Source organism: Pteropus vampyrus, unplaced genomic scaffold (genome assembly GCF_000151845.1).
Source record: "Pteropus vampyrus isolate Shadow unplaced genomic scaffold, Pvam_2.0 Scaffold349, whole genome shotgun sequence".
Taxonomy (NCBI): domain Eukaryota; kingdom Metazoa; phylum Chordata; class Mammalia; order Chiroptera; family Pteropodidae; genus Pteropus; species Pteropus vampyrus.
The window spans coordinates 2,318,018-2,345,611 of record NW_011889130.1 but is presented as its reverse complement, the minus strand read 5'-3'; the positions used below and the strand labels follow the sequence as shown (position 1 = coordinate 2,345,611).

Here is a 27,594-nt window from a genome sequence, read left to right as displayed (position 1 = left end):
AATAGAACTACTTTATGACCCAAAACACAAATTTGAAAAGTTATATGCATCCCTGTGTTCACTGCAGCACTATGCACAATAGCCAAGCTACAGAAGCAACCTAAGTCAGTAGACTTTAGATTGCGTGTGTGTGTGTGATGGACTATTACTTGGTCATAAAAAAGAATGAAATCTTGCCATTTGCAACAACATGGATATTATACATAGACATAGATATTATATATAGACAACATGGACATTTTATATAGACAACATAGAGAGTATTATGCTAAGTGAAATGAGTCAGACAGAGAAAGACAATTACTATATGATATCATTTATATGGAATCTAAAAAGCAATACAACTGAATGAACAAAATAGAAACAGATTCATAGATACAGAGAACAAACTAATGGTTGCCAGATAGGAAGGGGGCTGGAGGGCTGGGAAAACAGGTAAAAGGAATAAGAAGTACAATTGGTAGTTATAAAATAATCACAGAAACTTAAAGTATAGCAAAGGGAATATAGTTATAGAATAATATTATAATAACTACATATGGTGCTAGGTAGGTACTAGACTTACTGGGGAGATTACTTTGTAAATTATACAGATGTCTAAACACTATGCTATATACCTGAAACCAATATAAAATAATATCAAATGCCAACTTCAATTGAAAATAAATAAATAAATTTTAAATTAAAAAAAAATAATTACACGGGGTAGTCTGAACATAAAAATTCCTAACTCAAATTGGGTTGTGGTAGGTAGTCACATCTCAGACCTGTAGCTTCCTTGACAAATTTTTAACTTTGAAATTCTCTATTGTCTTTCTGCACCTAAGATAACATGCTTTTGGAATGTAAGAGTATTCTTTTCCAGACCCTTTCTAAGGCACAACAGCCCCAGTACTAGCACATGAGACCACACTGCTATCTTGTTGCTGACACATCATCTTTATGTACTATAAATGTTAACTATCTTGTACCCACCAATGTAAGAAGTGTGTGTCTCCCCATTTTGCTTTTTATCCAATCTAAGATTTCCCCACTTTGCTTTCTCCTGCCTCCCTAATCTACCACCAATGAATTTCATGTAACCCTCCTGACATCTTCTCCATTGATTCTAATGTATATAACAAGCTGTAAAACTGCCATTGTCAGGAGCAGTATCTTAATCCATTGAAATTTTGCTTCCCAAAAATTGTCATCTTACAAAGCTTTTTCTTGGGCTGGACATTCTTTCACCAATATTATAAATTAAAATCCATTAGATTAGCCAAATTATTATAAATTATTAGGAATATGGGCAGGGATGTGGAGAAATCAATACCCTTCTACACTCAAGAGGATTGCAGAATGATACATCCAATCTAGAAAATAATGTGGTAATACCTAGTCAAACAAAGTATTATTATATCTGGTGATAAAGCACTCCCAAGAAATTCTCATTTCCCATTAGAAAATTGCTCATGAAGAAATCCACTGCAGTACTGATTATAGTAGCTGGGAAGCTGGACAAGTAAAATGTATATATACACACTATGGAATGCTATGTTTCAGTTAGAAGCAATAAACTAGAAATACACATTGCAACATGAACCAATTTAGTGCTGAGAGAAAAAAAACTGAGTAGGATATATAGCATTTCTATAAATAAAAACCAACGATTTAAATTTTACAGACACCCCACAAATTCGAGCAAACAAATTAAATATATTAGAGCAGTTTTATCCTCTTGGAAGGATAAAAGTGAATATGGGAGTGAGGACTAAAGAGAATAAATAAAGAAAATAAGAGGAGACTATCTTATCTAAAACACATCGATGATGATATTGACTACTAACTGAAAATTACGATTAACTCCATTTCATGCACACAGATACAAAAACTTTTTGTAAAACATCAAAATAAATTAATTAGAAAGACTAAATCAGTGTTGTGTTATACTAGCCAAATAGGAAGACAATGTCAATAAGTATAGTTACTAAAGTAATATACCAAATGTAGGTAATGGTACTCTCAAAGTCAACATGAGAGTACCATTGGAGATGATAAAATAAGGCCACCACTAAATGACAATTTTGAAGCACTAAGGGAAAAGAGAGGAAACCAGTAAGAGTGTGACTCACAGTAATTTTTTTTAAAGGCAAATCTATGAGTATCTGAATGTGTGAAAAAAAGATTTAAGATCTTGATGGAGGTAAAAAAAAGAATAAAAATGCTAGAGAAAGGGAGAAAACACATAAAAGCAGGACCGAAAACACAAAAAAGCAGGACCCCAGACCCAAACTATCAGTAATTTATAGTACATTCTTTCCTAAAAAGTCAAGCAAAGAAGAATACACTGATATGGGAAGGGGCCTTAAAGTGCGGATGGCATTTAGATATCCATTGGACCAATATCAATTCTATCCAAATAGTTCCAAAAGTTCAGAATGTTACAGAAATGTCATATTAACAGCACTTCAAAGTTGCCAGTCTCTGACAGTATAACTGCAGTTCAGTAGTACTGCCTATTATGCTCTTGGTTCCATACTCACCTAGACAGCTCTGACGTGAGATTTTACGATGCAACATACATGAGTTTTCTACTTGCTCCAAGTTGAAAATGACTTCTGGTTTGGGAACTTGACACCCTATTGTAGAAAATGATAGAAGACTTGGTTTGAGGTAATACAATGAAACACTGTTCACCATTTACTTTTCAGAAAAGTTCATGGTGAACAGTGGTATATTCATAATACTCCAAAGAGTTTATTAAAAACATAGGGCAAAATATGAAGAAAACTATTACACACTTCAGATGTGTGGCAGCATTAGAAGTCCCACATAAATCAGAAACCCCAGATTTCAGAAATTCTACTGAGAAAGAAACTACACACAATTAAGTACAGCCTTACACCCAGCAGAGCTGTACTTACCCACTGAGATCAAGTTGAAATAGTTTTCCAGCATTACATCCCTGTAGAGGCTTTTCTGAGCAAAGTCCAATTGTTGCCACTCCTCCCTGCTGAAGTCTATAGTTACATCTTTGAATGACACTGATTCCTGTAAAAATACATTCATATTCAGCATTGAAGGATGGAAACAAGATATTTAGAAACTTACTTTTAATAATGATACAATATAGAAGGTTCCCACTAAACACCTACATCTTACATTAATATTTTGAAGGAAAAGGAAGTCTCGTTTAAAATATTATGCCAATAAGTCGAAAACATAGCGAAGTGAGAGACGTTCCCAGATCTTTCTCCTTGAAACAACAATAAGCTGAACATCTAAAACTCAACAAAAAACACACAAACTGCACATCAGCATGTCTGAGCATGGGATCCATGCATAAGAGCTACCACAGGTCAGAACACCGGGTGTCGGGCAGTGGACTGAAAGAAAAAACGCAGCAGCCTCTCACAGCCGCTGGAGCTCCCTGAAGGAAGAGGAGGAGGGGAGAAGGTGCGATGAGTTCCCTAAACAGACCCGTCTGGGAGGGCTATGAGCTCCACGCGGCCGGCAGCAGTGCCCAGGGACCAGGGCAGAAAACAGAGAACTGGAAATGGCAGAGAAACAACAGTTGATTATTACCAGCCCCAGTTGCAGAATGCCAGGTTAAGCTGCAACCCTTACTATGAGCAGGGCATTATAAGCTTGAAATAAGAAGAGATTTGCTATAGCAAGATAGTAATGAACATTCAGCACACATAGGGACAAATTGAGACAATGACTGAAAAGGGGAGGATTCAAAGATCCAAATTCGTAAAAGGGAATGGAGATAAGGCACACGGAAAAGAAAAGGGACAACTGTATATATACAACTATCCTTTTCATATCTGTAATGGTAACCACACGCCAAAGATTCAGAGCTTAAGTATATAAGAAGGACCAGAGAGAAAACCCACAAGAGCCAACCAAAATAAAGACTACAGAAACACAAAAACAAGGAAGCAATGGAAACACCAAACAACCAGAAAGCAAAAGATAAAATGGCTATAAGAAGACCTCATATTTCAATAATCACCCTATATGTAAATAGACTGAACTCGCCAATAAAAAGACACACAGTTGCAGACTGGATGAAAAAACAAAACCCAACCATATGCTGCCTCCAGGAGACACATCTCAGTTCCAAAGACAAATACAGACTCAAAGTGAAAGGGTAGAAAACGATATTTCAAGCAAATGGCATTCAGAGAAAAGTGGGACTGGCAGTACTAATATCGGACGAAATAGACTTCAAAATCAAAAAGTTAAAGAAAGATACAGAGGGATACTTCATAATGATGAAGGGAATCGTGCACCAAGAAGATATAACACTTATTACTACCTATGGGTAGAAACAGACCAAAACACTATCATAGTAGGGGACATAATACCCCACTGTCAGATATAGACAGATCATCCAAACAGAAAATCAATATGGAAATAACATCCTTAAATGATACATTAGCCCAACTGGACATAATTGACATTTATAGAGCCTTCCATCCCAAAACAGTTGCTTATACATTCTTCTCTAGTGCACATGGAACATTCTCAAGGATTGACCACATACTGGAACACAGAGACAGCCTCAACAAATACAAGATCATTGAAATCATACCAACCATATTCTCTGATCAGAATGCTTTGAAACTAGAGATCAACTGTAAAAAGAAAGTGGAAAGAACCACAAATAAATGGAGATTAAACAACATACTACCAAAGAATAACTGGGTCAGAGAAGAAATAAAAAGGGAGATCAAGAGATACGAATGATAATGATAGTACAACATATCAAAACTTTTTGGATATGGCAAAAGCGGTCATAAGAGAAAAGTTCACATCATTACAGGCCTACCTCCAAAAACAAGAACAAGCCCAAATAAACAACCTAACATTTCATCTTAAAAAACTAGAAAAGGAGGAACAAATGAAGCCTAAAGTCAGCAGAAGGAAAGAAATCATCAAAATTAGAGCAGAAATAAATGAAATTGAAAACAAACAAAAAAAAATAGAAAAAAATAAATGCAACAAAGAGCTGGTTTTTTGAGAAGGTTAAAAAACTGACAACCCCCTTGCTAGACTCAATAAAGAGAAATGACACAAATACAACAAAATCAGGGATGAAAGAGGGGAAATTACGACAGACACTGCAGAAATACAAAGGATCATACAAGAATACTATGAAAAAGTATATAACACCAAATTCAATAACCTAGAAGAAATGGACAAGTTCTTAGAAAAATACAACCTCCCTTCTGAATCAAGAAGAACTGGAAAATCCAAATAGACCAATCAGCAGTATAGAAATTGAAACAATCATCAAAAACCCACCAAAAAGTAAAAGTCCAAGACCAGATGGCTTCACCAGTGAATTCTACCAAATATTCAAAGAAGTTTTAATATCTATTCTCCTCAAACTCTTCCAAAAAATCGAAGAGGAGGCAATACTTCCCAACTCATTTTATGAAGTCAATATTACCTTGATACCAAAACTTGGTAAAGATGACACAAAAAAGAAAACTACAGACCAATATCTCTCATGAACACAGATGCAAAAATCCTAAATAAGATACTAGTGAACTGAATACAGCAACATATTAAAAAGATTATACACCATGATCAAGTGGGCTTCTTCCCAGAGGCACAGGGATGGTTCAGTATACGTAAATCAATTAATGTGATACATATACCACATAAACAAATTAAAAAATTAGAATCATATGATCATATCAATAGATACAGATAAAGCCTTCGACAAGATACAGCACTCATTTATGAACAAAACATTTAAAAAAATCGGTACAGAAGTAAAGTACCTTAACATAATAAAGGCCTAATATGACACGCCTTTAGCCAACATTATACTTAATGTTGAAAAACTAAAAACCTTCCCTCTAAGATCAGGAACAAAGCAAGGCTGTCCACTATCACCACCGTTATTCAATATAACATTGGAGGTCCTAACAAGTGCAATCAGGCAAGAGAAAGATATAAAAGACCTCCAAATAGGAAACAAAGAAGTCAAACTGTCACTATTTGCAGATGACGTGATTCTCTATATAGAAAACCCTAAAGACTCCACAAGGACACTAGTAGAAACAATAAACAAACACAGTAAAGTTTCTGGATACAAAATCAACGTTCAAAAATCCATAGCATTCCTATACTCTAATAATGAAGTGTCAGAAAAAGAAGTGGAAAAATAATTCCTTTTGCAATTGCAACAAAAAGAATCAAATACCTAGGAATAAATCTAACGAAACATGTGAAGGACCTATATAATGAAAACTATAAGACCCTATTAAAAGAAATAGAAGATACAAAGAAATGGAAAGATATTCCATGTTCTTGGATTGGAAGAATCAACATCGTTAAAATGATCTTATTATTTAAAGCATTGTACAGATTTAATGCAATCCCCATCAAAATCCCATCAGCTTTCTTTAAAGAAATAGAACAAAAGCCATCAGACTTGTATGGAAGTACAAAATACCTCAAATTGCCAAAGCCTTCCTGAGAAAAAAGAACGAGGCTGGAGGCAACATTCTGCCCAACTTTAAATTATACTATAAAGCAACAGTAATCAAAACAGCATGGTATTGGCAGAAAAATAGACACACTGACCAGTGGAAGAGAATCGAGAGTCCAGAAATAAACCCATATTTATATGGGCAAATAATTTTCAACAAAAATATACAGTGGAGAAAGGAAAGCCTCTTCAATAAGCGCTACTGAGAAAACTGGAGAGCCACTATCCCTGTGGCTGTCTCTGTGTCCCAGAATGAAACTAGAGTGTTTTCTATCACCACACACCAATATTAACTGAAAATGAATTAAGGACTTAAATATAAGACTTGAAACAATAAAATGCATAGAAGAAAACATAGGAACTAAACTCAAGGACCTTGGACTTAAAGAGGATTTGATGAATTTGATCTGAAAGGCAAGGGAAGTAAGAGCAAAAATAAATGAATGGGACTACATCAAACTAAAAAGCTTCTGCTCAGCAAAAGAAATCATCAACAAGGTAAAGAGACAAACATCTGAATGGGAAAAAATATTTGCAAGCAATGCCTCCGATAAGAGCCTAATATTCAAAATATACAAAGAACTCATACAACTCAATAACAACAAAAAATCAAACGATCCAATCAAAAAATGGGCAGAGGAACGGAACAGACACTTCTCCCTAGAGGACATACAAATGGCCAACAAATACATTAAAAGATGCTCAACATCGCCAGCTATTAGGAAAATGCCAATCAAAATCACAATGAGATACCGTCTCATACCTGTTAGAATAGCTATAATCAACAGGACAGGTAATAAGAAATGTTGGAGAGTATGTGGAGAAATAGGAACCCTCATACACTGCTGGTGGGACTGCAAATTGGCACAGCCACTATGGAAAACAGTATGGAGGTTCCTCAAAAAACTAAGAATTGATCTACCATATGATCTAGCAATCCCTCTACTGGTATTTATCCCTAAAGACTTGAAAACCCATATCTGAAAAGACATTTGCACACAGATGTTCATAGCAGCATTATTCACAGAGTCCAGGACATGGAAGCAACTGAAGTGTCCTACAATAGATGATTGGCTAAAGAACCTGTGGTACATATATACAATGGAATATTACTCAGCCATAAGAAGAGATGAAATACTGCCATTTGCGACAATATGGATGGACCTAGAGATAATCATGCTAAGCGAAATAAGCCAGACAGAAAAAGTTGAAAATTACATGATATCACTTATATGTAGGATATAAAGCTAAAAGCAACAAGTGAACAGGACAAACAAACAGAGACTCATGGATATGGACTATAGACTAGTGGTTAGTAGAGGGTAGGACTAGGGGGAGCAGAGGAGGTAGACAGGGTTAATGGGGTCAAATGAGTGGTGACAGAAAGAAATCTAACTATGGGAGGTGAACACGCAGTGTAAATATATATATATACATGCCTTAGTGTTAAAGTGTACAGATGAAACTTATTGGATTTCGTTAACCAATGTCACCATAAAAAAATAAAAAATAAAATATTATGCCATTTTTTCTGTGGTAATGATTATATTCTGGGGTTTCTTTTTTGTTTTGTTTTATCTATGTGTTAGCTATAAAAGAATAAGCTGTGAAAACTGGTCCTCAAGTCGTATACATATGATTCATGCATTCTTTTCTATGTAGACCTTAATTATCCCTTAAAAAAGAAAATATATTCTGCCAATCATTTTGCATTCCATCTTATCCACTGAATAAGTCAATTCTTCCTTTAAAAAAAGAGGATTAAAATAGGTTCTTTTTTCAAAAGAGTGTGGTACTGGCATAAGGATAGACATATAGATCAATGGAATGTAACTGAGAATTCAAAAATGACCCATATATCATAGTCAATTGTTATTCAACACGAGTGTTAAAACTATTTAAAAGGGAAAAAATAGTCTTTCCTCAAATGGTTCTGAGACAAGTGAATATCCACATAGAAAAAAATGAAGTTGAACCCCTACGCCTCATATTATACTAAAAAAAAATTAACTCAAAATGAATTTATGCCTAAATGTTATTATCTTTAGCCAAAACTTAAGTTTTACCTAAAGGAGTAAATTTTTGTGACATTGGATTTGGCAATAATTTCTTAAACATGAAATCAAAAGCACAAGCGATTGAAGTGGAAAAAATGACAACATGGACATAACTAAAATTAAAAATTTTGTCCTTAAAAACTATCAAGAAAGTGAAAAGTCAATTATAAAGAGTGGCAGAAAAAAATTTCAAATTATATTTATGATAAGGGATTTGTATCTTGAATAAATAAAGAACTCCTACAACTCAATAAAAAGATAAATAATCCAATTAAAATTGGTCAAAGAATATGAATATACATTTCACCAAAGAAGATATACAAATAGGCAAGTTCTGATCAAGATGACAGAGTAGGTAAATGCTGTGCTCACCTCCTCCCATGACCATATTAAAATTACAACTAAATTATGGAACAATATAGCTGGAGAACCATCCAACGACTAGCTGAACAAAACACCTATAACTAACAATATAAAGAAAAGTAACAGTGAGATAGGTAGGAGGGGTGAAGATGCAAGACTGTTGGGCTAGTCCCACACCCATGTGTGGCATTTGAGAACCAGGAGGGTTATCTTGGCTGCAGAGGTCCCACCTGAGGAGCAAGGGGTCCCAATCTCATATCAGTCTCCCTATCCCAGGACTCCTGGGCTGGGAAGAGGACTCCACACAACATCGGGATGTAAAAATCAGCAGAGATTTTGTCCAGGTGAGATGAAGGGCTGCAGAAAATCCAAGTGTCCTTTCAAAAGCCCTGCGCACAGACACGCTAGCTCGCACACACTCACTCTAAGCACACAAAAGGACAGTGGCTCCAAGGAGCCAGAAACACAAGAAGAAACTGAATTCTGTGGCTCTAGGACAAAGGCTGCCATTGTCCTTGTGTTGAGACCTCCCTCCACATGGGCAGGCACCAAATGTGAATTTGCATTTACCTGGTGAACATCACTCCACCCTGGAGACTCTCTGAGACCTAGTCCAACCCAACTCAGTAGGGATTCCATCCTGTTGCGAAGGGCTGCTAGAAACCCAGGTGTCCTCTTAAAGAGCCTGAACACAGACTCACCTGCCCACAAACAAATGCTCTAATATTCAACAATGGGACAGCTGCTCAAAAGGTGCCAGAGATATACAGGTAGAAAGTGAATTATGTAGATTGAGGGCTAGGATTGCCATTGTGCCTGTGTGAGACCTCACAGAATGCACACTGCAGGCAATAGAGGAACCAAATCTGAATATGCATTAACCTGGAAACACCACTCATCCCATCCTGGTGACTCCCGAAACCCCACTGCACTGAATACATCACCCTCTTTTAGTGTCTGTGCCTCATCGACAGCCAGCCTTGGCCCATGTTGCAAACTTTCCTAAAAACTCTCCAAGATCTTCAAGCCCCAGTCAGGTGGTAGCTGGCCTACTTGTACCCTATGCCTCTTGCTGAGAATGCCCAGGTCTGACACTGGTGGCAGCTGGCCTCAGGTCATAGCATGGCCTCTCCCATAAGCCTCCAGGCCCAGCACAGAAAGTTACCAACCGTGGATCATTTTGTAGATCCTACCAGGTGGTCCCTGGGCCAGCACAGGAAGTGGTTGACCTCGGCCTGCACTGGAGCCCCTACCAAGAGGCCCCAAAACCAACACACCTGGTAGCAGGCTTCAGACCTCAACAGAGCACCACCTGATTAGCTCCACAAGTCGCACACACAAAGGGTGGCCCAGGCAAGGACCAAAGCCTGCTGGGGTAAATCCCACTTCATGGAGTCAGCCCTGCTATAGTTGTGACCAGTACTTACAGCCAGCCAGACTGAGAAGTAACCCTACTAATGTACCAATAGCAATCAAGGCTCATATATAATGGGAGGGCACATACAAGCCACACAAGGGACACTCATAGAGCACCCAGCTCAGGTGACCAAGGAGACTATGTCACTAGGCACCACAGAATACCTACTACATAAGGCCATCCTACCAAAGATGAGATATGTAGCAGATCTACCAAACACATAAAAACAAACTCAGAGATACACCCAAAATGAGGAGACAAAGAAACAAGTCCCAAACAAAACAGGGGAAAAACACAAAAACAGAATTAAACGACATGGATTGCAAGCAATCTACTAGATACAGAGCTCAAAACAAACTTAGTGAGAACATCAAGAAAAAGATGGTAATCATAAAAAAGGACATAAAAACCATAAAAAGAACCAATCAGAAATGAAGATTATAATAACTGAATTACTAAAATAACTGAATTGAAAAATACGCTAGAGGGAATCAAGAGCAGATTAGATGAAGTAGACAGGACTGAAGAAGATTTTTGGAAGACAAGGAAACAGAAAACACTGAATTGGAACGGCAAAGAGAAAAATAAATTTAAAAAATGAGGATAGTTTAAGGGATCTCTGGGACAACAAGTGTAATAAAATTCATATCATTAAAGCACCAAAGGATAAGAGAGACTGCACAGGATTGAGAACCTATTCAATAATAATAATAATAACAAAAACAACAACTGAAAAGTAACAACAATAACAACTGAAAACTAACAACAACAACTGAAAACTAACAATAACAACTGAAAACTAACAACAACAATAACAACTGAAAACTAACAACAACAACTGAAAACTAACAATAACAACAACTAAAAACTAACAACAACAACAACTGAAAACTAATAATAACAACAACAACTGAAAACTTTTCTAACCTGGCAAAGAAAACAGATGTAGAGGTCCAGGAGGTACAGACAGTACCAAACACAATAAAATCAAAGAGGCCCACACCAAGACACGTCATAATAAATATACCAAAAGTTAAAGACAAAGAGAGAATCTTAAAAACATCAAGAGAAAAACAATAGTTACCTACAAGAGAACTCCCAAAGGACTGTCAACTGATTTCTCAACAGAAACTTTGTAGACCATAGGGACTGGCACGAAATATTAAAAGTGATTAAAAGCAAGAACCCACAACCAGTATTATTTTACCCAGAAAAGTCATTATTTAGAATCAAAGGACAGATAAAAAGCTTTTCAAACAATAAAAACCTAAGAGTTCATCAACACCAAACCAGTATTACAAAAAATGTTAGAGAAATATCTTAAAAGAGAAGTAAAAGAGATTAAAAAAAATGAATAATAAAATGGTAATAACTATCAACAATTACTTCAAATGAAAAAAGATTAAATGCTCCAATCAAAAGATAGGGTGGCTGAATAGATAAACAAAACCCTTACATATGCTCCCTATAGGAGACTCACTTTAAATTGAAAAATACACAGAGACTGAAAGATGGAAAAGATATTTCATGAAAATGGAAATGAAAAAAAGAATCTGTGCAGCAATACTTATACCAGACAAAATAGACTTTAAAACAAAGGCTATATAACAAGAGATAAAGAAGGATCCAGAATCTCACTCCTGGGTATTTATTTATCCAAAGAAACTCAAAATACTACTTTGAAAGGGAGATGTGCATCCATATGTTCACTGCAACATTATTTCCGATAGCCAAGATATGGAGGCACCTGGGTGTCCATCAGTGGATGAAGAGATGAAGAAGAGGTACATATATACAATGGAATATTACTCAGCCATGAAAAATAAAAAGAATGAAATCTTGTCATCTGCAAAAATAGACCTAGAAGTTATTGTGTTATTGTTATTGTAAAATTATTGTATGTCAGACAAAAAAAAAAGACAAATGTCATTTGATTTCACTTACCATGTGGAATCTAAAGAGCAAAATAAACAAAACAGAAACAAACTCATAGATACAGAGAATATTTTGAGGGTTGCCAGACAAGAGGAAATTTGGGGGTGGGGTAAAAAGAGGAAGGGATTAAGAAATGCAAATTGGTAGTGAAAAATAGTCATGCAGATATAAAGTATAGCATGAAATATAGTCCATAATATTGTAATAAGTACATATGATGTAAGATGGGTACTAAATTTATCAGAGTGATCACTTTGTAAGTTATATAAATGTCCAATGATTATGCTGTACCCTTGAAACTAATCTAATATTGTATGCCAACTATAATTGAAAAAAAATATTTTAAAAAAGGCTATAACAAGAGACAAAGGACATTACATAATGGTAAAAGGATCAATTCAACAAGAGAGTATAACCCTTGTAAACATTTACACACCCAACATAGGAGCACCCAAATTTATAAACAAATATTGATGGAAATAAGAGAAAAATTAAGAATAATACACTAATTGTAGGGGATTTTAACACCTTGTTGACATCAATGGGTAAATCATTCAGACAGAAAATAAGGAAAGAATGGCCTTAAATGACACATAGACCAGATGAATTTAATTGATATTTTTATAGCATTTCACCACAAAATGCAGAATATCATTTTTTTAAAGCTCACATGGAACGCTTTCCAGGAAAGACCACATTTTTGGCCACAAGACAAAACAAGTCTCAATAAATTTAAGAAGATCGAAATCATATCAAGTGTCTTCTCTAACCACAATGGTATGAAACTAGAAATCAATTATAAGAAAAAAATCTGAAAAACACACAAACACATAGAGTCTAAATAATATACTCCTAAACAATGAATGGGTTAACAAAGAGATCAAGGAAGAAATCAAAATATACCTTGAGACAAATGATAATGAAAACACAACAACCCATAGCCAAAGTAGTTCCAAGAGGGAAATTCATGGCAATATAGGCCTACATCAAGAAATAAGAAAAACCTTAAGTAAATAAAATCCAAAAAAAGAACAAAGCCCAAAGTGAGTAGAATAAATGTCAGATTGGAAACAAAATACAGTCTAAAAAATGTTACAAAAAGATCAATAAAACCAAGAACTGGTTCTTTTAAAAGATAAACGAAATCGATAAACTTTTAAACAGACTCATTAAGAAAAAGTGAGAAGACCCAAATAAATAAAATCAGAAATGAAAGAGGAAACATGACAACTGACACCACAGAAATATAAAGGGTTATATGAAAATACTACGAATGAACAATTATATGCCAACAATTAGACAATCTGGAAGAAATGGATAAGTTCCTAGAAATATGCAATCTTCTAAGACTGAGTCAGGAAAGAAGAGAAAATATAAACAGATTAGTAACTACTAACAAAATTGAATCAGTAATCAAAAAACTCCCAACAAACAAAAGTCCTGGACCAGATGGCTTCATTGGTATATTTTACCAACCATTCAAAGAAGAATCAGTACCTATCCTTCTCAAACTATTCCAAAAAATTAAAGAGGGAAAGCTCCCAAGCGCTATTTGAGGCCAACATTACCCTGATTCCAAAATCAACAAAGACAATTAGAAAAAAGAAATTATAGGCCAATATCCTTGACGAACATAGATGAAAAATCCTCAACAAAATATAAGCAAACTGAATTGAGCAATACAATAAAAAGATCATACACCACGATCATGTGGAATTTATTCCTAAGATGCAAGGTTGGTTCAATAGCTAGCTGCACATCAATTTACTTAATACATCACATAAACAAAATGAAGTATAAAAATCTATGATCTTTTCAGCAGATGCAGAAAAAGCAGTTGACATAATATACACTAATGACAAAAACTATCAGCAAGATGGGAATAGAGAGAACATACTTCAACAAACTCACAGCTAACATACTCAATGGAGAAAGCTAAAAGCCTTTTCCTTAAAATCTGGAACAACACAAGGATGTTCGTTTTCACCAATTTTATTCAACATAGTATTGAAAGTCTTAGACAAAGCAATCAGAGAAGAAAAAGAAATAAAAGACATACAAATTGGAAAGAAAGATGTAAAACTGTCATTATTTGCAGGTGACATGATACTATATAGAGAGAACCCAAAATATTCCACTAACAAAGTATTAGAACTGATAAATAAATTTAGTAAAGTATCAGGATACAAAATTAATATTCAAAATCAGTTAAAATTTTTATACACCAATAACTATCAGAAAAATTAGAGAGGAAAAAAATGCATAGATAATAGAGGCTCTGTTCATCCCTCTGGTGACCAAATCAAAGTTGTGATGGAAACAAGGAGCAGCAGCAAGAAAAAGTCGCCTGGGATCTAGATGAATAAGCCACACAACTAGGGCGAAATCCAAGAAATTGCCCTGCAATGGCAGAAGGTAGGAAAGGGCAAGGACGCGGGATTGCACAGTCCCAAAAGGCTGAGTGAGACAGAGGCTGCTGCAGCAGCAGCGACAGAAGCCTCATAAAGGGGCCGTGTCTGCGAGCGGATTTTCACAGTTACGGACCTGCTTGCTATGAGCACCAGTGCCCATTCAGCTGCGCACAGCAGGCACAAGGGAATTACAGGGAGACACTGTCAGAGTAAGGGTTGAGGCGAGATTCACTCTGTACAGAAGTGCCAATAGTATCCATTGTTCCCTGTTGAGCACTCTCCCCTACCAGTGCACCCAACACAGCGCCGCCAGAGCTGTGACGTCATCAAACTGGATAACAGAGGTCATTCCGCCTAGAGGATTCCCTGAAACCTCACCTCTCCCAATTCAGGCCCCACCCGAGCCACGGTTCAGGTATATCTTCAGCAAGTCAGGTGCTCCTAGCTGAGCAGTGCCTAGACTCACACTAGAGGCAGCTGGCCTCAGTTTCTGGTGTGGCCTTTTGAGGCAACTATAAGCACAGTATCTGTGGATTGCTTGCTGAATCTTCACGGGTGGCTCCAGAGAGGTAGAGGTTTGGGCTAAATTTGGCCTACAGCTGAACCCCTCTCAGGACTGTGCCACTGGACACCTACTTCACAAATCCACAGTAATAAGACCAGGAGACTTAGGAGCTTTGCTTAGTATATAGAAACAGACACAGAAAGGCAGCCAAAATGGGAAGATAAAAAAAGCAGAATCCATATGAGAGAACAGAACAGAGATCCAGATATAATAGAGTCAAGTAATCTAGCAGATGCAGAGTTCAAAACACTGGTTATAAAGATGCTCAATGAACTTTTGGGAAGTGTCGATAAATTCAGTGAGAACTTCATAAAAAAAAAAACATAAAAATGGAAATGGAAATTATAAAAGGGAACCAGTCTGAAATGAAGAACACATTATGAGATGAGATGTATATTAAACGGAATAAATGAAGAAAAAAACAGAGTGAATAAAGAAAAGGATCAAATGCCCTATCTAAAGTATGGGAAAGCCAAGGACACTCAATCAGAATGGCAAGAGATAAGATGCCAAGACTATAAAAATAAAGAGCATATGGGACACTATTAAGGGTCCAAATATCCATCTGATTGGCATAACCGAACAAAATCAAGATGTTGAACAGCTGTTTGAAGAAATAATGATGGAAAACTTTCCTAACCTGGTGAATGAAATGAACATAAAACCCAGGAAGCTCAGAGAGTTCCAAAAAACGGATCCACAGAGGCCCACACCAAGACACATCATAATTAAAATGCCAAAGGTTAAATACAAAAAAAGAATATTAAAAGCAGCAAGAGAAAAACAGTTAATTATAAAGAAAAACCATAAGACTGGCAACTGATTTCTCAAAAGAAACTATGCAGGACAGAAGGGCTTGGCAAAAAATATTCGACAGGATGACTACCCAAGATCTACAAAGAAGAATAATTTATCCAGCAAAGCTATCATTTAGAGTTGAAAGACAGATAAAGAGCTTCCCAGATAAAAATAAGCTAAAGGAATTTATCACCACTAAGCTAGTATTACAGGAAATGTTGGAGGGAATTCTTTGAGAAGAAAAATGTATCAAAAACAGAAATAAAGAATGGTAACAACTACATTCCTATCAATAAGTACCTCGAATGGAAAAGAATTAAGGGCTCCAACTAAAAGATAGAGTGGATGAACAGAAAACAAAACAAGACCCCTACATATTGCCTATAAAAGACTCATTTCAGATTAAAAGACACACACAGACTAAAAGGAAAGGGATGGAAAAAGATATTGCTTTGATGGGCTAGAAGGTATTTAATTCAGACAGAGAAAGATAAACACTATAGGATCTCACTTATATGGGGAATCTAAGGAATAAAAAGAATGAAAAAAAATTTGGTGTTACATACTTTTTCATAGTATCCTTGTATGATCCTTTGTATTTCTGTAGTGTCTGTCATAATATCTCCTCATTCATACCTGATTTTGCTAATTTGTGTCTTTTCTTTTTTCTTTAGTGAGTCTAGCCAGGAGGTTGTCAATTTTATGAAACTTCTCAAAAAAAAACAGCTCTTTGTTGCATTTTCTATTGATTTTTTGGTTTTCAATTTCATTTAATTCTGTTCTGATTTTGATTATTTCTTTCCTTCTGCTTTTTTTAGGCTTCATTTGTTCTTCCTTTTCTTGGGCTCATTCTTGTTTTTTGAGATAGGCCTGTAATGATGTGAACTTTCCTCTTATTACTACTTTTGCCATGTCCCAAAAGTTTGGAATGTTCTACTATCATTATCATTCTTTTCTATGTATAGCTTGATCTCTCTTTTTATTTCTTCTATGACCCAGTCATTCTTCAGTAGCAATCATTTAATCTCCATGTATTTGTGGTTCTTCCTGCTTTCTTTACACAGTTGATCTCCAGCTTCAAAGCATTATCATCAGAGAATATAGTTGGTATGTTTTCAATTCCCTTATATTTGTTGAGGCTATCTCTGTGTCCCAGTATGTGGCTGATCCTTGAGAATGTTCCATGTGCACTAGAGAAGAATGTATAAGCAGCTGTTATTGGACAGAAGGCTCTGTAAATGTCAATTATGTCCAGTTGGTCTAATGTGTCATTTAAGGATGTAATTTCCTTATTGATTTTCTGTTTGGATGATTTGTCCATATCCAACAGCAGAGTATTTAAGTCCCCTACTACGACAGTGTTTTGGACTGCTTTTCCCTTTAGTTCTGTTAGTACTTATTTTATATATTTCAGGGCTCCCTGATTGGAAGCATAGATATTAATAAGTGTTATGCCTTCTTGGTGTATGAGTCCCTTTATCATTATTAAGTGTCCCTCAGTGTCTTTACTTTTTTTATTTCGAAGTCTATTTCAACTGACATTAGTACCACTACTCCTGCTTTTCTCTAAATGCCATTTGTTTGAAATACCACTTCCCATCCTTTCATTTTGAGTCTGTATTTGTCGTTGGAGCTGAGATGTGTCTTTTGGAGGCAGCATATGTTTGGGTTTTGTTTTTTGATCCAATCTGCAAATCTGTGCCTTTCTATTGATAAGTTCAGTCCATTTACATTTAGGGTGATTATTGAAATATGTTCTTGAAGTCATTTTATTTTTTGCTTTCTGGTAGCTAGTTGTTTCCTTACTTCCTTGTCCTTGTGTATCTGTTCTTTTATTTTGATTGGGTTTGGTGGGTTTTTCCTCTGGTTCTTGTTTTATGTTATATACTTCAGTTCTGAATCTTTGGTGTGTGGTTACCATTACGAATGTGTAAAGGACAGTTATATGTACATATAGTAATCTATTTCCTTCTGCGTATGCCTTATCTCCATTCCCCTTTGCAAATTTGGATCTTTGGATCCTCCTCTTTCTGTTATTGTCTCAGTTTGCCCCTATGTATGCTGAACATTCATTACTGTCTTACAATAGCAAACCTCTTATTCTTTAAGCCTATAATGCTCTTCCTAATAAGTGCTGCACTACGCTGCTTCTATCTGCCTGCTAGTCGCCTTACTCACAGTTATGTATTTTTTGTTATTTTGTTTTAGGTCAGCTTACCCCTTTCAGTATTTCCTGTGATACAGGCCTTGTATTGGAGAAATCCTTCATTTTTTGTATGTCTGGAAAGGTCTTTATTTCTCCTTTATATCTAAAGAAAAGTTTTGCTGGATACATTTTTCTTGGCTGGTAATTCCTTTCAGTTAGTAGTTTGAATATTTTTACTCTTTTCTCTCTTCTAAGGTTTGTGCTGAGAAGTCCAATAATCTAAAGGGTTTTTATTTATAGGTTACCGTCTTCTTTTCCCTGGCTGCCCTGAGACTTCTGTCTTTATCGTTGATGTTTGATAATTTTAATACAATGTGTCTTGGAGAAGGCCTTTTGGGTTGAGATAATTGGGTGTTCTGTTTACTTTTTGAATTCCAAGCTCCAGTTCATTACTTAGATTTGGAAAATTCTCGTCCACTATTTGTCTAAAAATGCTTTCTAGTCCCTGCTCCTTTACCTCCCCTTTGGGAATGCCCATTGTTCTTATGTTTCCTTTCCTTATGATATCAGATAGGTTTTGTATACTCTTTCATTATTTTTCATTCTTCAGTTTCTCTCTTCTTCCTTCTGATTTATTTCTAGATTTGTCTTTGATACCACTGATCCTTTCATCTATTTGGTTGACTCTATTTGCCAAGCTTGCTATTTCATTTTTCATATCTTTTAGTGTGCTCTTTATCTCCAGAAGTTCTATTTAGTTCTTTTTCAGGGTTTCAATCTCCTAGCTAAAAAACTCATTCTGCTGATCTAGTTGTTTTTACAACAACTAGAATTGTTGTATTTGGAATTGTTGATATGAGTTATTTTGAATCTCACTGAGTTTTTCAGAAGTACCACCCTGAATTCTCTGTCATTTAAGTCGCATATTTCTATGTCTGTAAGCTTATTTTCTAGAGATTTTTCTCTTTCTTTCTGAGATACTTTGGCTGTCACCTTGGCTGTTTGGCTGTTCATGGCGTTTAATGGACTATGTCTTCACTTGGGTATTAATGGAAGTGTATTCTGCTTTTTGTCCAAAAAGATTTATTGTATAATGGTCTCTTTAGCTTGTTGCAAAGAAGACTTTTTTTTTTTTGGTTTCCAGTAGGTGACGTCTAAGCCTCTTGGATCCCTGCTTTATGTAATGTCTTAATAATGCCTTTTTTTTTTTCTTTATAGATGTTCAATCATGCTCGCTACGCTCAGTCTCAGTCCCTGGCTGTATTGGTGACAGTTTCGGTAATATTTGCTCAAATGTCCTTGGGGCTCCACAGTGTTCATTCTTGGAGGATATGGGAGGAGGTGCCCTCTGGGTTGAGGGATGGGGGCTGAGGCTCAGCCTCACGTTTTGTAACTACAACTGGTAAAAATCAACTGTCATTTCTCTGTTGTTCCCAGTTCTCTGCTTTCTGCCTTGATGCCTGGGCACCGCCGCTGCGTGGAGCTCACAGATCTCCCAGGCAGGGCTGTTCAGGAAACCTGCCACACCTTCTCCCTTCCCACTCCTCCTGAAGGTAGCTCTGGCTGCTGAGAGGCAGCTTCTTTGTTTCTCCTAGTCAACCACTTGACACCCGTGGTTCTGACCTGTGGTAGCTCTTATTCACAAATTCCTTGCTCAGACGTGCTTCTGTGTAATTAGGGTTTTTCTGTTGTTGTTGTTGCATTTTAGATGTTCAGCTTATTGTTGTTTCAAGGGGAGACATATGGGGACACTGCTTCTGATGTCACTCCTCTACTTACAGTTCTTCAAAGGAAACTTTAAATAGAAACTTTGTCTTGCCTACAATGTAGTAAGTGTATTGGGTTCTATTTAAGAGCAAACCTTAAGGCTCAAGCCAAGTCACTTGCTGACTGAGGCCACTCTTCTCCAACATTTGTGACACTTTTCTAACATAAAGAATTGAATGATTAGTACAAAAAGAATATATACATACCTTCCACCTAGTTTTAACAATTAGTATTTTACCATTTTTATATATAAAAATATATGTACTTTTCTTTCACTGAACCACTTGAAAATTGCAGATATCTTGACACTTCATGTCTAAATACATCACATAAATCTCTTAGAAGATCATTATCATGCCTGAGGAAATTAATAGTAATTCAATATCATTTTAACATTCAGCTCACATTCAAAATTCCCCAACTGCCCCAGAAACACATTTTTCTTGCTGTTTTGTTTGGAAGCAAGTTCTAATCAAGGCTCACACACTGACCACTGTGTCTCTTTTACCCTAGACCTGTCCTCTCCAATATTTTTTCATGACAGATTTTGGTTACTTCTTCATTCATTTATTTTTTATTGTAGTACTGAACTAGTATGAGATACGTAAAAGAAGGGAGCCTTCATTTCCTCTAATACCAAGATTTCATTTTTAATTGTGGTCTGACCCCTTTCCTTCTTGCTGGCATTCCAGTTAAAGGTTTAACTCAGCTCCCATAGCCTCTGAGGAAAAAGACGATAATATCTGAAGTCTGCAATTTAGGCTGATCATTTAAAATACAAAAAGGCAAACCAACATGTCTGCATAAGCCTTTGTTTTGCAGGACCCCAGCAGGAACTGTTAACCTTGGAAATAACAACAGTGACCACCTTGAAACATGCAGACAACCTTTTTGGCACCAGGGATTTCAGTGCTCCTATGAGAATCTAATGGCTGGTAAGCTGAGGCGGTGATGCTAGCACTGGGGAGTGGCAGCAAATAGAGCCTCCTGCTGTGCAGCCCAGTTCCTAAAAGGCCACAGCCTGGTACACCCAGTACTGGTCTGTGGCCCAGGGGTTGGGGACTGCTGCCTTAGGGTAACCAAACACTTCATGAAGGAGGTTATCAAACCTCCAGATAACCCTTTGATTAACCCCGAATGTCTAAGGAAAGAATGTTCATGTATCCAGACCATCTGGCATCCAGGATCCAGACCACCAGTCATCTAGAGAATTACCATCTCAAATCAATCCAGAAACTAAGAATGCAGGACTGAGATTTTTCTCAAAAATGTACTTTTTACAAGAACCCTCAGCTTTTCTTTCATCTTTGGAACACTCTGGCTATTGTCTAGGTGTGTGGTTTGCAAACCCTAAGATCCTTGAATAAATCTTTACATTTCTAGACAAAGCCTTTTGATTCATTTATGCTCACTTGACATATATGGTGTCAGCCTTATGGAATCCAAAGAGTGTTCCACTTCAGTTCCAGTGCCACCATTGGATCTGAGCAAGGTAACTGTTTACACTCTTAGTGCTCATCTCCCTGATAGCTTTAGAATTTCAGTGGTGAGTTTTCTTGGTTCTTAACCTCCCTCTTTTATTGAGGTTCAAAGCTTTTATTTTTTGGTCTTCTGATAACTGATTTTTTAATGGGTCATCCTCTGTCTCAATCTGCCACAGAAGAACAACCCCTATTTGGAACAGCAGCTGGATTTAAGTTCAAAACTTATGGTCCATTCTCTATTAAGTTTTTATCCCATGGATCTCAGATACAAAAGATAACTTAGAATTGCTGTAGCAACTTTGGGGATATTTTGAAATTCAAAAAGTGAATTTGCATGCACAATAAGAAAGCCTTAGAAATGTCATACAAGCTGAATGAGAAGCATTTTTTCAATTGATATTTAGAGGCCTAAAAGAAATTAAGTGATTTAAAGAGGTAGCCTTAATATCTCTTTTGCCTTTTTTTGTCTGGCTGTGACAGCTTTCAGGGGAATTTACCTTTAACATGGGACTCCCTAAAAAGTTCCCCAAAAGTTTCTTCCTCAGGAAACTTTTTCCTTTTTTAATAAAATGGAGCAACTTTGCCAAGATAATTTAAGACTCTACTCTATGGCCAGTAAGAAAAAACTTTGTTTTAAGTCCACCCCAAACTCTCTTAAGGAGAGAATTCCAAACCTCTTGGGACAATAAAATGCATTTTTTGATTGATATGCAGAAGCTTCAAAAAAAAAAATGACAAATTGACTTGAAAAACATCTCTTAAGCGATTCTAAAAGAAACTTTGGCCACCTAAGCAGGTGCTTTAAAATTTCTTACTTTCTCCCATCTGAAACCTGATAAGGTACTTCAAATAATTTAATAACTCCATGATTAGAAATTTGGCAAAATTGGACACTAAAGATTCAAAGCCTGATAGAAATTTTTTTAAGTGCCTTCTCTTCTACACTAAAATAAAACTATGTACCCAGTAGGGTAAAAGTAATGTAGGGAGGAGGCAAGAGAATTAAAATGTTAATCAAGCTACAATCAGAGACTGCAATATGATGATCAGCCCTGTAGCCAGGCCAGGAGGACACCTTCAGAAGAAAGGAAGATTTCTGCTGGATTGCTAACAACCCATTCCCCATACCAGTGAAGGGGAAACAGGAACCAAGAGTCATTCCCCATGGCGAAAACCCTAGGGAACCTATGGATTAAAGGCTGGGAACTGCCAGCAGGCCTTTTACTCTACATATTCTTACTTTTTCAGGCTACACACCCTTCCCCTTTCTCACTGTATGTCCACATCAAAGGAAATGGGTTAACAAAGCCTTTTAAACAATAACTCACAGGAACTAAAGAATGATATATAAACTGAATTTCCTGGACACTCAGAGTCCCGCTCAGTGCCTTTTCTCTGTCTCTTGCACTGTTCCTCTCACTCTCTGCCTCTGAGAGGAGACCGCTCCATCTGGAGTGTTACTCCTTTTCTAATAAACTTTCCTCTTGACTCTAACTTTGACGTGTGTGTTGGATTCTTTCTTCACTCACCGCCAAAGGACCCTCTTCTTCTGATGTAGGGCTTGGTCTCCCTGTCAGTTGGGGAAATTTGCCCTGTCCTGCATCAAGAATAATACTGCCTGCCTTCGCTCCATCTGAGAATACTTCAAAGAAGACATCTACAAGACTTCTCCACCAGTTACCTTCAGAACTCAGAAACTGAGATTATAGTCTGCTTAAATCATTAACCATTGTTTTTTTGTTTCCATTGTTGCAGAAATGGGAAATCAGACCTGCGAGAAACTGAACACCACTCGGAGAGTTGGAGAACTCAGGCTTATTATGCAGGCAGTCCCTGAGGAGCTAGCGCTCTGAATATCTGGGACCCATGCTCAGGGGCAATTTTGTTTTTATAGGGTTTAGTTGGCATGAGCTGATTGGTTAATCTGTCCTAAGACGGTTACAGACCGCGGGAATTGCTATGGGTTACAGGCATGTGTGGGAATTGCTATGGGCTATGGGCAGTTATAGAGCATGAGATTTTCGGGCAGGAACTTAGGCAATACATCTTTTATCTAGACAGAACAATCAAAAGGGAGGGTGAGTCTTCAGTTGATCTCAAGATCACTCTGCCCTTCAATCTATGCAACAAGCATGTCTACAGAAGCAGAACAAAGAGCTGATTATAAGGTTAGCCTTTTGGTGGAAAATTCCTCCTCACCAGAGAAATGCCTCTTATTAAATACCTGACTGCCTATACCACAGGCCTAACTGTGGGAGCCACCTGCATCATTACCTCTTGAAATGAGACAACTGCTTAACTGAATGGACCAATTATCAAGACTGATTTCTAAAACGGATATATAATGTCTTAATTGTTCCTTTCCTGCACAAACATTGAGCTGAATTGGAATATGGAAAGTATGTCTCTAGCTTACATCCCCACTCTGAGGGATATGATGTACTGAATAAAGGCATTGCCACTTTGACATTGAGTAACTTTAAAACATTATGTTGGATCTGTTTTCTGAAAGAAAAATCATGATAAAAGGGGGGAAATGAGGAATAGAGTGACGAAATAAAATTGAGTCACTATAGTCAAGCTGCTAACTTACAAAAAGGAAGTAGGTTGAAGTATGAGGAAATAATACTGTTTTTGTTGTAAATAGCTTGGAAACGTAAACTTCTGAACTTTCCAGTCCTGTATCAATGCCTGGATATACATCAAATCTCTAGATAACTCTCCGATCACCCACTGAAGTACTAAAAAAAGAATGTTCATGTATCCAGAACACCTAACAGACAGTATCCAGGACACAAGTAATCAAGAGTATTACCATTTCGAACGAAACTGTCAGCATTTTGTGGGGGAGAGCGGATAATACTTTGGGTATTGCCTAGTTTTGTTTCTGGTTTGCAAATGCTAAGACCTTTGAGTAAATCTTTATCATTATTTCTAGCCAAAGTTTCTTGAATCATTCACACTGGATGAATGTGTCTAAAAGATGCTAATAAAAACATTAGGTTAGTTAACGAGAGAATAGGAAAAGGCAGAGGGGAGTCAAGAGACTCTTCAACAGGGTGGATTTTTTAAAAAGTTATTAAGAAATAAGGTAAATAAAGCAAATATTGATAGAGGCAAAACAAAAAGGAAACAAAAAAGGGAAGAGTCATAGGACTCATCCCAGAAGGGTGGAAATCTTTAGACAGTTAAGAAATGGGATGAATAAAATGAACATTGATGAGTAAAACACAGGTTTTCATACAGCACTACCTGAGGTTGGGCGGGCCAAAGGAACCCCCTGATGGACTGCCAACATTAACCGGCCCCAAACAAGTTCACTCTATTTACCCCCATTTGAAAAACTTTAAAAGGCCCCAAATTCAAAAGAGTGCATGGTTTATCTCAGGAGGCCTGCTTGCATAAAAAAGAAAAGGCTGGTTCTGTTGAATTTCAGGAAGAAGATTAAGTATAGCCTAAGGGAGTGTCGAAGGGCGTGTCAAAGGAAGTGTCAATTGCACCTGGATCTTCAGGATGTTACTTTTGTGTTGTTTTGGAATGCAAAAAGAAACAGATTGTGTTTAAAAGGAGGTTATGAAATAAACTCGAGGAGACAGTTGTGAGATCTGCTCTCCCTCCTGCACCCTGTCTGTCTTCTCTTTTTTCTCAGTCCCCGCTCCCCCATTCAGGTACCCGGTTTGACTTGGTCGGCTGGCTTCCGACACCTACAGAACAAAGGAAGACTCCTGCTGAGATACTAACTGCCTGCCCAAACCATGAAAGGAAAACAAAGACTTTAAGCTGCACCCTACACAAGTTAAAGGTAAACCTAACCATTCTTTCTACTCTTTACTTTATATAATCAGTACTATTTTATAAAAACTAAAGAAAACATATAAACCCAGCTCTTTAGACACTCGGGGGTCTCATTCTCTGACTTTGAGAGGAGACTATGTCTCTGTGGAGCATTATTCCTAATAAAATTTCTTTTGTCTTTAATCCTGGCTGACTCTTGAATTATTTCCTAAGTGAAGCCAAGGACTCTTTCTTGGTACATGTAGGCCTTGAGTCCCCACTTGAGAGGATTCACCCCATTCTGCATCACTGGGACTCCTTTGTTACAGGGGTCCCCATGAACTGTGGCACCAAAATCTGTTGGTGAAGCCCTGACCTGTGCTGCAATTAGATTGAAAGAATGTAAAAAATATGAGTTGATAGGATTGTGAAAGTTGGACTATTTAAGCAGGTATTATATAAAGAAGTTGTGTGTCCTTTACCTGAATGTTTTACAGGAATGAGTACTATGTCTGGCCGGGGAACACTTCCCCTGTCTAGTTTAGTAAAACCAAACCGGTTGATGAAGTACTAATGGAGGCTACAGTTTGAAATATAAGACTTGATAGAATAGAGCTGGTATTTTTGAGCAAGCTTTATATGAAGGGTGTTGGGTCTTTACCTGATAGCATTTTGAGGATGGACATTATGTCTGACTGGGAAACAATTCCCCTACCTAGCACTGTAAAACAGAAGGCATAGAAATTTGTTCTTTATGCAACATTAATTGGACATACTATATGGTATCAGTAAGACTGCCAAAACCCACGCAATGTAGAATAGAAGCTGAAGTGCTGGTAGGGACTGACTGAGCACCTCCTAATGACAAGTACTAGGACTTTAGACAAAAGAATTTCTATTAAAGGGGCATTTACTACATTTGCTATCCAATATTAATTGAAGATCCCTCTAAGACCAAAGGACATAATCTTGAAACCTGAAATAACTACAATGTCTTGGGTGATGTCAGAAGAATGCTCCAATGATGGCAGTGCCCAAAGAGGTTTTTTGTTAGTTTTATGGTGACATTAGTTAACAAAATCCAGTTAAGTTTCAGGTGTACAATTCAACAGTAAGGCATACATATACATTGCATCGTGTGTTCGCCACCCACATCAAAGAGTTTTATAACGAAATGGAAATGGTTTATACAGGATCACGCTGCCTGAGAATGCAAAAAGATACAAACAGGGAGCTTCTTTTCCCCTAGGACTGACTTTGGAACTGCACGTGGAGCTGTCTGATTCTATTGTCATTTGGACAGTGCCCTATAAAGAGCCCTGGACTGACCAATAAAGAGCTGCTTGGATTGTGAATGACATTTCCAAGGTGAATTGACAATATCTTATTTGGAAAGCTACCAATCTGATTGAACAGAGGCAAAATCCCGTTTGGGTTTTTATTGACTCAGGGGCAGTGTCCAATGGCCTGGTCACACAGTCAGGTAGGCAATAAAGGGGTGCCCATATAGGGTATGGCCCTGTGAAAATTTGAGAAGTGCATTAAACTTTGACATGTCAGTGCCCACCGGAAAAACTCCCTTCTAGGTTTGGAAGGTGACTGGAATTAAAAGTAGATAACCCCATGTGCTTGAATGACGTGAGCATCTGGGTCCATGAAATGAGTGGACAGGGCACTGCAGCAATGCAAAGATAGGCTGAATCTAGACATATTCCTCTTGAACCCTCTGAGGCATAAAATGCCTGTAAAAACTGTTCTGTCTGCCAACAAGGGTTATGTGAGAGATTCCCTGAGGGGAATGCCCTGAACACAGCCTGCAAGTCAGACTGGTACTGGTAGGCCTGCAGGGCTAAAATTGGGTCCTGACAGGAATGGACACTAACTCTGGACTGGGCTTTGCTTACCTGGTGATAGATGTTGTTCAGTATTATAAAAGAATCTGAACAGAAGATATTGCACTAATTTGAATGGCTGTCATTTCTTCAGATTAAGGAACTTGTTTTACAGCCAATAATGTCCAACTATGGGCAGAGAGAGATTCTCCTTTAATTGAGAACTATAATGGGCAATTGAAATGTCTGCCGTCAAAAATGGGGGAAGTAAAGGTATAAAGGGCTGGTTTATATGCCTTTATGAGTGATGCTCACACTCAACATAAACAAGAATAAGACTAAAGAAATGTTTCTACTAAGTGAAATTCTGTTTTTCTGGTGTATCTGAGGGTGTAGGGAAGGATGCTGGTATTCTTTCTTCCTCACATCACCTCAATTTTTCCCCCTACTTGATACAGTGGTCACAAGACCAGGCCTGCAACTACATGGGCTGGTAGCAGGAACAATTCTTAAGCAAGAAACTGTAACTGTTTTTAACCTTTATGTCACAGT

General features: G+C 37.1%; 1 protein-coding gene across 5 annotated transcripts in view; it reads right to left on the bottom strand.

The window, feature by feature from the left end:
- ZNF484 (zinc finger protein 484) overlaps nucleotides 1–27,594 on the bottom strand; it is a 76,397-nt gene that overhangs the window by 35,628 nt on the left and 13,175 nt on the right. Inside the window, exons 2-3 of one of the 5 annotated variants that reach the window (XM_011378969.2) lie at nucleotides 2,907–3,033; nucleotides 2,526–2,621 (exon numbers count right to left, since the gene is read on the bottom strand). In XM_011378969.2, the coding sequence (XP_011377271.1) occupies nucleotides 2,526–2,621; nucleotides 2,907–3,033 (223 nt within the window). Of the gene's footprint in view, nucleotides 1–2,525; nucleotides 2,628–2,906; nucleotides 3,052–27,594 lie in introns of those variants that run through there. The other 4 variants (XM_011378968.2, XM_023522571.1, XM_023522572.1 and 1 more) reach the window with 4 other exon arrangements.